This window comes from Acanthisitta chloris, unplaced genomic scaffold (assembly GCF_000695815.1).
Source record: "Acanthisitta chloris isolate BGI_N310 unplaced genomic scaffold, ASM69581v1 scaffold6379, whole genome shotgun sequence".
NCBI classification, from domain to species: domain Eukaryota; kingdom Metazoa; phylum Chordata; class Aves; order Passeriformes; family Acanthisittidae; genus Acanthisitta; species Acanthisitta chloris.
Window position 1 is genome coordinate 7,649 of NW_008690730.1, and position 12,299 is coordinate 19,947.

Sequence of the window (12,299 nt, forward strand, 5' to 3'; positions counted from 1 at the left end):
GGGGCAGTGATCCTTATCTCCTCGTTCCTGATGGCTCCCCCCAGGGGGCTATCTTTCTTGAATGGGCTGTCTGGGACCCAGGCAGGCACAGAGTTACATCGTCCTGTTGTGAGATGCCTCACTCCAGGGGTTGGAGCCAAGCATTCCTACATGGGGCTGGGGAGCCAAACATGCTCACAGAGATATAATCTGGGGTTTGGACCAGCACAGAGCCCTTTTGCCTGCTGGATTCCCAGAGGACAAGAGCTGCTGCTGGACCTTCAGCAGAGGATCGCTCCAACAGACCCATCACTCCAGGAGGACTGCAGCCACCATTTAATCGCACTACTACCAACACCCTGACTGACAAGGTGTCAGGTTACTTTTGGTACTGTTGCATTTATTGTTGTTTTGTTTTTCATATTAAATTGTACTTATGACTAAGAGTCTCTTACCGGTTTGCTTTCAAACCAGCACAGGTGGGGCCTGGCCTTTTCTTCCAAGTAACAAACAAGCGAAGAGGAAATAGTCTCCAGTTGTGTCAGGGGAGGTTTAGGTTGGATATTTGGAAAAAATTCTTTGCTGAAAGGGTTGTCAGGCACAGGCTGCCCAGGGAAGTGGTGAAGTCACCATCCCTGGAGGCATCTAAAAGACATGTAGATGTGGCATTCGGGGACATAGTTTAGTGGTAGACTTGGCAGTGCTGGGTCATGTATTAGACTCAATGCTCTTAGACGTCTTTTACAACCTTGACAATTCTATGGTTCTGTGATTTTGTAGGAAGACTATGACAGAGGACCTAATTTACCTCTTCTGATTAGCTCTTTTCCTTCATCAATCAAATCAGAGGTCATTTCGCTATCCCCCATGAACTGCTGGAATCCCAAAAGATTCAAACAACGAGTTCCTAAACTGGTAAAAGAGGGAAGAAGCAATGTCCTTTGTTAATTTACAATTAACAGTTTAGATATATTACAATGCAAAACATAAACCAAATTTTTCATAAATTTATGGACAATCCAAGTAAAAAAGCAACACAAGAAAAGACAGATCATTATATTAGCTGAGAAACCAGAAAATTCAGAATAGTGACAAATTCATGAATCCAACTGAAAGTGATGAAATAATCCTATTCAAATACAGCGATAAAAACTTATATACTCTGAGAGTAGTGCAAATGATTTAACATAACACAATTGCTTTACATGTTCTCAGACATAACAGAATTTGTACCTATGATATGTCATTGACTTTTCTCTGCCTGAAGACAATTACTATAAAAATTCTCATTATGATTTCTGTGTTTTTCAAACAGTAATGACGAAGGAAAGCCACCTTCATCTCAGGTTTCACTCAGGAGAAATGTGTGGCATACTCTTAAGCTGTAGGGATGCTAGCTACCATTTTGGATAGCCATTAGGCAGCAGTCAGATAATAAGCTTCCTCCATCTTTTTTTAAGCTAGACCTGGAACTAGATAGCATGAAACTATTTTCACCTTTCCAGCTTCAACAGAGAACATGATTGCTGTTTTTGTTACTGTTTTCCTTCTCCAAACTGGAACATCTATATCAGGCTTCACTGTACCGTTATGCTGAAAAGTTGATTTTCTTATGCTATTTGAACTTTAAGTCTGCTGGATTGCACAAAACAGACAACCTTCCTTCACAGATTTTAATTAAACATTTGGTTTTGCATGCATATGAATTAGCAGAGGCTATTAAAGCAACTTCCTCTCCTTTAATTTCTATTCTTCCTTTTCACTATGGCATTCAAGACCTAGGATCATCATAGACAAGAAATCACACAAACTGTTTTCTTGTCACTGGCTTTCCTGTTTGGTTTGAGTTTTTTCCTCTCCACCACCACTTTTATCAGATTACCTAAAGGTAAGGAGGAAAAACCCAGGACTGGATCCTTGTCTTACCATCCATAGATGCACGTACAGTATTAATGGACATTCAAGGCATTTAATTATATTCCACATGACTGAAAACATATACATTGCTTCTGACTGAATGGTAATGCAAAATTGAAGAAATTATATAAATATAGCTGAGGAAGGTCAGACTGAAAGTGTCTCATCCCTGACAGTGGCCAAAAGCAGACTTCTGAATGCAAGGGAAAGGCAAGCATGTAACAGTTTTCTTCCAACTGCCCTTCCAGACTTCAACAACTTGTGGCTTAGGGAAACAAGGTTAAATGATTAAAACCAGCATGCTTTCAAACTGAAGTCTGGTAATGCACCTGAAATTTGTTATGAGTCTATTACAAAGTTTGCTACCTAACGTTTCTGCTAATGTTTAGTTTATTAGAAAACTAATTAGGTAGCTCTCTCATGGTAATTTTAATCTCAAAAGCAAAACTTAAAAGTTTGAACAGATCGTCCCTCAAAAACTAGGAATGAACTTTAATGGGGGAAAAAAATCTCACAATTGAGTTATGTGTCAATACTATCTATATTCTTAAAATGTACACATTTCATCTATAGAAATAGCAATTTATTGATTTAGGTTTTGCATTTTTATAATGATACAACTCATCTTCTGGAAAAGAAGTATTGAATCTCTTCCTGATGGAGGAAACAAATTTCATTAAAGAAAAGAAACATGAAGGATCAGCCTCGCAAATCACTTACCTAAAGTATGTGGCAATACAGAGAATGACTACAAGCATTGGGTAGTATATGTAGAAACCATCTGCAATGAAGGACAGCACTCTCATGGATCCCATTATCTAGAAAAACAAAATCCATGACAAGGTCTAATTAGCTGTATTCTACATATATCCACAACAATTGTGCTATCTCACACAAATACACAATCCTTTACAGTTACTGAAACACGGGCAAGTATTATCATCACAGATCTGATTCAGACAGTTGACCCAGAAAAAGCAAAGGTGACCTCCAACACACTGAGGTTTCTAAGCTACTAGATCTTGTAGTCTTACCTAATCCAGAAAAAGTGAAAATCAGGTAGATTTTTTTCCATCCGCTGTGAAAGGAGTCTCTACACAACACTCAGAATCTCATTGCTAACAATAAAGATGTGAGGTGTAACTTGCAACAGAAACCAGTTGTTCAATAAAACCAAACTCACAGGTTTTCCATAGCAAGTTATGTTTGCTCCCAGTCTATAGAGATGTCCTATGTGCTTAAGCCAGTGGAAGCTAAAGCTATTAGAAGTGAAAAACAGCCTGAAATCTCAAGTATAATACTTTACTTTCTTAGGATAAAGAAACAAAAACAGAAAAAATGAGTTATTGACTCCTAGAAATCATCACCAAACTCCTAGTCTATAACCAAGTATTTTTACCCTGTTTAATACTAGTGAAAATATTTGAATATCTGAATCTTACTATAAAAAGTATTTACAAATACTTTGCCTAGTCTCTGAACCATATCAAAGGCTCAAAACTATATTTTCTGCACTTACAGATGTATAGGCAGTTGGCTGAGTGTTTTTGTGAGAAATTGTTGCATCCATATGGGTCAAGCCCAAAAAGTTCAAGCACAATGGTGGAGTAAGACGGCAAAATAACCTGCACAAATGCAAGAGGCAACAACATTTAAGAGAATTACTTACATTACCTGCACAATCATAACTGGATCTATCACAGAACAATAACGTACAGCTCATTAGGATTTATACACCTATGATTATCAATTAAAGAATATAAATGAAAGTTTCATGGACATTTTCAATTGAGCATTTGATAGAAAAATCTGCAAAATATTTACCACATACTCACATGCCACTGAAAAGGAGACTGTATGCATCTGTCTGATGATGTGAAGCTAAGTAATAGTAGTTAAATACACGGATCCTGAAGACAGTAGAGTAAACACAGATACTTAGGAAAAAGATGGTAAGAAAACAGGCCATCTAGGAGTAAAAAAATGTTGTTAAGCTGTTTGAATGCAGAACTCTACTGAAGGTTTTTCAAAAAAGCCTGTGCATGCCACAGGATATCTCCAGTCATAACTTTTTATTTTGAGATGGAATGACGCCATCACCTCTGAGAAGAGTTTCAGGAGTTTTTCTAACTAATTTAAATTGACAATGATACTTGTAACATTCTACATATAACCTAACACAACTGACCCTAGGAACAATTTTTCTACTATTTCTTGATACATAAAAAAATTGCTGTAATTCCTTCAATAATCATTATGACTGATTAGACATTTCTTCCCACAAAAGGGATAAAACAAGGTGTTTTCAAATCAACCTTTGGAACTTTTCAGCTTAGTTTCTTTACTGGTAAATTTGTGCACATATGCTGGCCACACCTGTGGCTAGATTCCTGGTCATCAGCAAATTCCCATTTAGCAAAGAGAGGTCACACACACTGCTGATCAGAGGCAAAGTCTAATTAACACCTAAGTTCCAAGGTAATGTTTCAGAAATTACTTTGCACATGATGTTCAGCCCAGCTGGGTCATACACCTTCATCTGGTTCTGGAGTTTTAAGTAGCAAAAGGCAGGCTCCCTCCACAGAAACAAAGTTTGGTACCATCTATTTAGAGACCTTCTGAAAGTTGACAATCTATTTAGAGATTTTCAGATCTATTTGATCTACTGTTCTTATCATAATGATCTATCTGAAAATATTTTTCATCAAGTGATTATCCCCAACTTACCTCTATGTATATATAGTTATATGTCTTTTCTGCCAGCTGTATGAAAACTGCAAAGAGGGACAGAACTGGTCTTGTGCTGAAAAACGTGCACTCTGACCACACAACAATTACAGAGAACGTGGCAAGCACAACTGCCAGCACCCTGTAAAACCATGGTCGTAGAAGACATTCCCAATACCATTCTGCAAAAAACAAACACACACATATCCAGAATGTGTTAATGAAAATTACACAATCAGAAATGGAAATCTCTCACAAAAGATGTCATGAACTTCTTGCATGCCCACCCTTCAAATCAAGCTGGGAATCTATGCAGTCACACACTTAATTTCAAGGCTTTTCCAGTGTCCTAAGGAATCATATGCCCAACTGATGAAACTAGAGTAGAATTTGGGAGGCAAAATGTGCAGACAGAGTAGGGGATGTAGGGTATGTAAAACAACTCTTTGGTTTTGGCCCAGATACTATGGGTGATCCATGGTGGCGACTATCTCTGCTTTTGTATCTCAAATCTTGCTTACTTCTCCTTTTCCTGTTTCTGGCTCTCCTATCACACTCCTCCTCTCCTCTTTTTGTGACTATTAGTAAAATCTCACTCACTGATGGGATTTGACTTTGTTTGTGTCTTAATTCACATTGGGGGAATCGCTCGGACCCTCCTGTGTCTTATTGGACTGGGACACACACTCAAAATCTGCAGGACAGCACTTACCAACAGTTGGTGTGTAGAAATACTGAATAATTTTATTCTCTGGTTCCTGGGAATGAAAGGTATGAACAAACTGTCGAGTTGCACTTGTTTCATTTTTTGCCACATCTTCTAGGTAAAATGCTTGCTCTAAGAGAATTTGCCACTGGACCTGTGTACGACGATGTCTCTGCACTGAATAGATCACCTACAATAAGTTGCAAGAAATTAGGGTTACAATGTACTTGTTTCAAGAAAAGAGAGAAAAACCTTGCAAAATCCCTTAAAAATGTGTGCATTACAGAACAGTGAAAAATAATTCTGTATATTCACAAAAGCAGGCAGTTAATTTTCTAAACATATAAATCACAGAAGGACTACATACACGATTCCTGATTTTGCAGCTCTTTCATCGCTATCTGTAGCAGTAACAGCCTACTTTTGCAGCATACCACTTTATTTCTGCATCCTAGTGAATATTAAGCTTTTTTTACCATCTCTTTTTCAGAATGCACTGTCAATCAGTCATTACAAGGTTTACTCACAAACAGCTAGAACACTATTAAGATATAACACAGCAACACTTTTTACACATACAGAACTTTGATCACTTGAGATATTAAAAAATTTCTGTTGAGTATCAATCCCAAAACCCACTACACTCAGCAGTTCAGGTAAAGTGCATTGAAATCTTTGTTTGACTAGCATTTACTGTCATTATATTAGCATAAATTAGGCCTTCTCTCATTTATTAATATACCTGCTTGTGAAGCTTGACCAAACTTTTTTCACTTGGATAACTGTTCTGTCTCTCATCAAAATCTTCATAATCATCCATGTTCCTACCCATTCTTTCCTGATACTCAGTAGGACACTGGAAGGAAAAGGCAAAATTAACTGGAACATGAAGGAGTAGCAAGTGCTGTTTGCTAATTATTTGTAAATATATGGGGCATTTCAAGCAACTGAAAGGCTGACTCTAAGCATACACTTTTCTCTTTCCAAAACACTACGCATATCAAAATACAACTGATAATTCTATAAGTGTTAAGAAAGCATTTCACAAAGAATTTCAACTCAAAGTCTTGTTAGAAACAAAAAATGCCAACTAAAGATTTTTTTATTAAGAGGAAAAAAATTTAATGTGTATGTACTCTATACATGCAGGAAGCACCTCCTCCCAACTGAACAATTACGGCTGAAGATCAGTAATTTATTACCTTTTTCAGAATTGTATCAACACATTTTCTCAAAGGGTGGTTGTATTTGATACTCTCACTTACTTTACGGACTTCCTGTTGAGGAAAAAAAAACCCGGTTGTTTAATCATGTTAAATTAACAATTTTAATTAAAAAAAACCTTTAATAAATGTACAAAATTTAAAGGGTCAGGTAAGAGTTGCAGCCACCCCATGGAAAAGATAACCACCAAAGCTTAAAAAAAATACAGCTTCCTAAAGGCCAAAGCTTTACTAGACATCTAATAAAAGATAAGTGAAGTGTTTATAAAGAATATGTAGGTACTTATTTTTAAAAACCAAAATATCAGTTTGCAAACATGTGGAGCATTGGTATCTGTGCATGAATGCTGAAATGGAAAACATTTTCATGGTTTAGTTGTAGCTAAAAAGCAGGTAAAGAAAAAATGACTCTTGACAGACTGGAGGCATCAACGACCTCTCTAGGAAGCCTGTTCCACTGTGGCACCACCCACCACACCTGTGGTAAGGAAATACTTCCTCATGTCCAGTATGAACCTCTCCTGGCACAGCTTTAAACCACTCCCACGTGTCCTGGCACTGGATACCATGAAGAAAAGATCAGCATCTCCCTCCTCAGGCATCTGAACAATGCTCTTAGTTTGTTTTAAAGTTTGGTCAGCCCTGAAGTGGTCAGACAGCTGGACCAGATGATCATTGTTGGTCCCTTCCAATGGAAATATTCTATTCTGTTCTAAGTGCTGCCCTGGTAAACAAAGTTTTTGTTGCTCATTTTCTAGTAAGTTCTGTAGTTATGTCCCACTTAAATATTTTCAGCAATTTCTTCAAAATGCTATTACTGACAAATGAAGATTCTACTACAGGTTTATACTAACACATAACAGAAGCTACCACCCTACACTGCAACAGTTCAGATGTATTATTTCCAAGCTGTGGCATCACAGCAGTAGAACAGGGAATAGCTATTCAAAGGGTTGCATTTCCATTCTGTTCTTGAACTGCAGTACAGCCTATTGCTCACTCACATTTAACACATTGTCTCAAGAGAAACTCTTTGGAAAAACCAATGATCTAAATATTCTCTTCTCAAACAGTTGGTTCCACAAGTCCAACTTGGAAACTCTCCTCAGGATTCCAGAAACATAATGAGAGCAGAGCATAAAAGCAGAGGCACACAATTTGAACACTAGTGAAACATCTGTATGCTGAATATTCAAGTCCATTCTAAAATGCTATTCATTAGTGACCAATATGACTCTTAAAGGGTCAGTAAAAGAATAAACTAAAAAAATAACAGTTATCAAGTTGTCATGACTAAGTTGCTAAGTTCTCACATCAGGGATTATTTCTGGTTTATTTTTACACCAGATTGAGTGCTATCAAGTGGCATACTATGACAGTTTTCTTAATTTACTGATATTTTACAGTAAAGCTCATACTACTTACATTTTCTTGCTCCAAGTGTCCAACACCAGGAAATGCAGAGATCATTAACAGCAGCCATCACTTACTGCACAGTGAAAGGTAGTTACTTACCTCCATAATATCCTCTAAATTCTCCTCTGCATCTGCTTTTTCAGTCATCAGTTTGGCAGCTTTGAAATAGGTCTTCATGAGTAAATAACCCCTCTTGGCCCCATTCCAGTGAGAACGGGGGATTTCTACCAAACCATAACCCAAAAGCAACACAAGAAGAAAGAGACCCCATGTGTTTGCAGCAGCTATCCCAATCGTCTGAAGTTGGTTCCTAAGGAAAAAAACAACAGCAAAAGGGAAAAATGAAAAACCACACAAAAGACATACACCTCCCCCACCCCTAGAAAGCAATCCTGAAGTATCTATGCACCAATATGCCTTTCAAGTTTACAGGAACAGACCTAGTGTCACCTCTAATTCTTGCCTACAGCCAGTCTGCTGCTTGGCTGTATTTAAAGCTGTCATGATTTTTCTGTATCTCTCACATTCCTGACACTCTCCAAAGGTAAGACAAAAAATGTTTGTTCTCAAAGGAGTATCTTCATTTAGGAAACAACATGAACTTAGCAAACTCACTGAAAGTGAGGTCAAAAAACCATAATGGTGGTCAGTATAAGAAACAGCCTCAGAACCCAGGACTTGCATTCAGAATATTGCATTCAGAAATCTGTATTCAGATTTTTATTCCATCTAGCATGGAAGACCAGCAGTAACGTTACAAATACCAAATTTTTTTAAAAATTTGCAAATCACCTTTAAATAGTGTCCTGGTTTTAGCCAGGATGGAGTTAGTTTACTCAGTAGCTAGTGCAGTGCAGTGTTTGGATTCAGAGTGATAATACTGAGGATAGTACACTGATGTTTTGGTTTTGCTAGGTTGTGTTTATCCTAAACAAAGGACATTTTCTTGCTTGTGCCTTATGCTCTGCCAGTGAGAAGATACACAAGAAGCTGGGAAGGAGCATAGCCAGGACAGGTGGCCTGAACCAGCCAAAGGAATATTCCACCCCATGGCACATCATGCCCAGTGTATAAGCAGGAAGGGCTGATCCAGGGGGAGGTTTGGGGTGGTGCTGTTCTGCAGGTGCTGAACAATTGGATTGTGCATTCCTGATTTTATTCTTTTCATTATCCATGAGCATTTTAGCATTTCTGCTCTCTATTATTATTAAACTGTTCTTATCTCAACCTACATATTTTACTTTATTTTTTATGGGCTGGGTGGGAAGAGGGGGGAGGAGGGAGTGTATGCAGCTGCTGGTTCTTGGCTGCTGGCTGGGGTTAAACCACGACAATAGTCTACAGCAGACTGAAGTGCTACACTGGAAATACTGACTTTTTGAAAGATGTTATTCCGAAAACACTGAGAGTTTCTGCACTAGCTTTGCAAATGTGTTTGTAGGGAGAAAAAAGTCCCATTGCAAATACAAGAGGATTCCTCTGCTGTACATATCAAAATCAGAAAACCGAAGGACAAATTTCTGTAATAGTCAAAAAGGCCCTTTCCATACAAAAAGTTAACATAACTGCCTAGTAAAAACTCAGATCAACTAAAACTGTTTTTTTAGAAAGATTCATTTCATCTACAAGAGATTATCTGTAACAATTCTGCACAAACTCATACAAGTGCTTTCAACATTATTCTTACCACTGTAAATTGAATTTTGGGTTTACAGCCACATATATTAAAAACGCTCCAAAAATCAGCAAGTAAGTGCCATAATAGATTGCGTTCTCAATCAATGCAGTTTTAATTTTTCCAGTGATGGAGAACCCTCCTGATCTAGCATATGACTGCATGAAAGGTAGCAGAATCCTAGGACAAAAGCAAACAAAACCAGACCACATCAGCCATTCAAAACCAACAATAACACCCCCCAAAAGCAAAAAAAACAACCCCCAAAAAGAAGCACTTTAGCAGTGTTAGGATATTGAGACAGGGGTGTTATAGCTTAAGACTCCCAAGCTTCTAACAAATTAGCTGATGGTAAATCTTAAACAAGCTGCAGGTAAAACCAATACATTTAGCTTTACAGTGAAACATCTGTGATAACTGACTACCAACCCCGATATTTTTGACCAAGCTACACAAATAACCATTTGATGACAGACTGGTCAGACACATCAGTCTAACCCAAAAGCACAGAAAAATCTTTTCTGCAGCTGTATCTATAGCTTTATACAGTATATCAAATAAAACAAATTAATTTACATTATTACTCAAAAATTACCCAGCTTATTCAGGGAATTACTTTGGTATCTGGTTGTCTAAACCCCATTCTGTTCAGACAATCTATCCATAAGCACCTCTATGTGTAGACTGCTCAGTTACAACTACAAAAGTCAACCAAGAGTAAATGGCTGTCACCTGAAATTTACTTCCACAGGAGGAAGGAAAAAAGAAGTTTGCTCAATTTACTACAGTAATTATTACAGAAATTTTACTGCTAGCAAATAATATGTGTCTTAAAAGCTCTTTGCAATAGTGATAAACCTACTTAAAGAATATGTTATGATTGTTAAGACACTGCAGTTAGAAATTATACCTCTATCACAGTCTTTGTCATATCCTTTTGCCTTACTTACCATGTTAAAAACTGAGATGTCCAATATACAACACGCCAGAAAATTGGCATAATTCCATTAGGAATATAACTCCAAGGTTTGAAACATTTTTGCTTGCTGTAACAATGTGAAGAAGCTTATTGTTAGTTGTAGAGACAAGAGTATAAAAACAATTTCTATAAATTCCCTTTCTAGAAAGGCCTTTGAAAATAGCACAGAAGTGATACAATACTGTTTGAGTACATGGTCAATGATCAGTTATCTCAGAAAAAATAAACTAAATCATCAGTTAAAATATTTAACATCTTCCTAACTGCAAATAATGTATGTGGATAAGACAGATTTCTTAGAGAAAAGAAAAACAGAAGCTCAAAGACTGAAGAGGAATATTCAATTAAGCAATTTAACATTATCAATTTTCTTTTTGGGCAGGAGTTACTGCATGCAAAACAATCCCCATTTCTGTAGACAGAAGACCATTCAACTGTAGTTAGCACAGCAAGTTTTAAACAATATCTAAGGACACCATGACCTAGAGCATTTAGTGGTGCACAAAGTGTATTAGTTGTTTCTTCCGCCACCCAGCTGTATTCAGCCAGTCTTATATTAATTTTTATTTGTTATGTCAATACTTTTCTGACAGGCGGAGTTTGCTTTAGAAGACCAGAAAAGCCATAGGCCTCTTTTTACTAAAAAAGAACCCAAGACAAGTTGTCCATCTACAGTAGGGCACTTTGGGGTTTTTTTACACACCTGTCTGGGTAATGAAGCAACGGTGAGTCAACGGGCAATAGGATTACCTAATGAGAAATAATTGCTGTTTTCCAGGGTTAAACTAGTTAAGCCTGAGTTGTAAGGTTTTATGTGCACAGCCTAAGTATTTTCAAAGTTACCAAATTCTGATAAAATCACAGATAGTATGACTAGAGCTTTCAGCACCTCTCCTATGAAGACAGGCTGAGAGAGATGTGGTTGTTCAGCCTGGAGAAGAGAAGGCTCCAGGGAGACCTTACAGCACCTTTCAGTACCTTATGGCAACTCATAAAAAGGAGCAAGTGGGACTTTTTATACAGGCAGAGAGTGACAGAACAAGGGGCAATGGTTCTAAACTGACAAAGGGCAGGTATACATCATATATTAGGAAACAAATGTTTACTATCAGAGTGGTGAGGCTCTGGAACAGGTTGTCCAGAGAGGTTGTGGGAGCCCTATACTTGGAAATGTCCAAGCCCAGGCTGGACAGGGCTCTGAGCAACCTGGTCTAGTGAAAGGTGTCCTTGCCCATGACAGGGAGGTTAGAACTAGATGATCTTTAAGGTCTCTTCCAACCCAAGTTGGAAAAAGTTTTAGAGATCTGAGTTGCACCAACACAGTAGCTGCTCAATTACTACAGTTGCTATTTCCAACACAGTCAAGGCATAAACGGTAGTTTAACATCCACCAGCATGTTCTGAAGCTACAGGTAAGTGGAAAGCTTACTAAAGAGTTTTCAAGTTGCATATTTACTTAACTATGCTTCATTAACATACACTGGGTGGCCTTAAATAAAGGGTGCAATATCCTGTTAGTAAGTCTGTCATCTCACTGTTCTTTCATGAACACACAGCATCCAGATAGCTTCCACTGCAGGGAACACAACAGGCAATATTTTGCATGGACACATCAACTGACATCTAAAAGGCTCTAGTCATCTTACAGATAACCTCACTGCATGCATCTATGACACA

General features: G+C 37.7%; 1 protein-coding gene across 1 annotated transcript in view; it reads right to left on the reverse strand.

The window, feature by feature from the left end:
- Window positions 1-12,299, reverse strand: part of LMBRD2 (LMBR1 domain containing 2) — a 20,317-nt gene that overhangs the window by 6,648 nt on the left and 1,370 nt on the right. The window contains exons 3-13 of the mRNA XM_009081921.1: window positions 10,594-10,689; window positions 9,656-9,823; window positions 8,068-8,278; window positions 6,532-6,606; window positions 6,072-6,185; window positions 5,336-5,519; window positions 4,624-4,805; window positions 3,732-3,865; window positions 3,416-3,521; window positions 2,617-2,714; window positions 788-891 (exon numbers count right to left, since the gene is read on the reverse strand). Of these exons, the coding sequence (XP_009080169.1) occupies window positions 788-891; window positions 2,617-2,714; window positions 3,416-3,521; window positions 3,732-3,865; window positions 4,624-4,805; window positions 5,336-5,519; window positions 6,072-6,185; window positions 6,532-6,606; window positions 8,068-8,278; window positions 9,656-9,823; window positions 10,594-10,689 (1,472 nt within the window). The remainder of the gene's footprint in view (window positions 1-787; window positions 892-2,616; window positions 2,715-3,415; window positions 3,522-3,731; window positions 3,866-4,623; window positions 4,806-5,335; window positions 5,520-6,071; window positions 6,186-6,531; window positions 6,607-8,067; window positions 8,279-9,655; window positions 9,824-10,593; window positions 10,690-12,299) is intronic.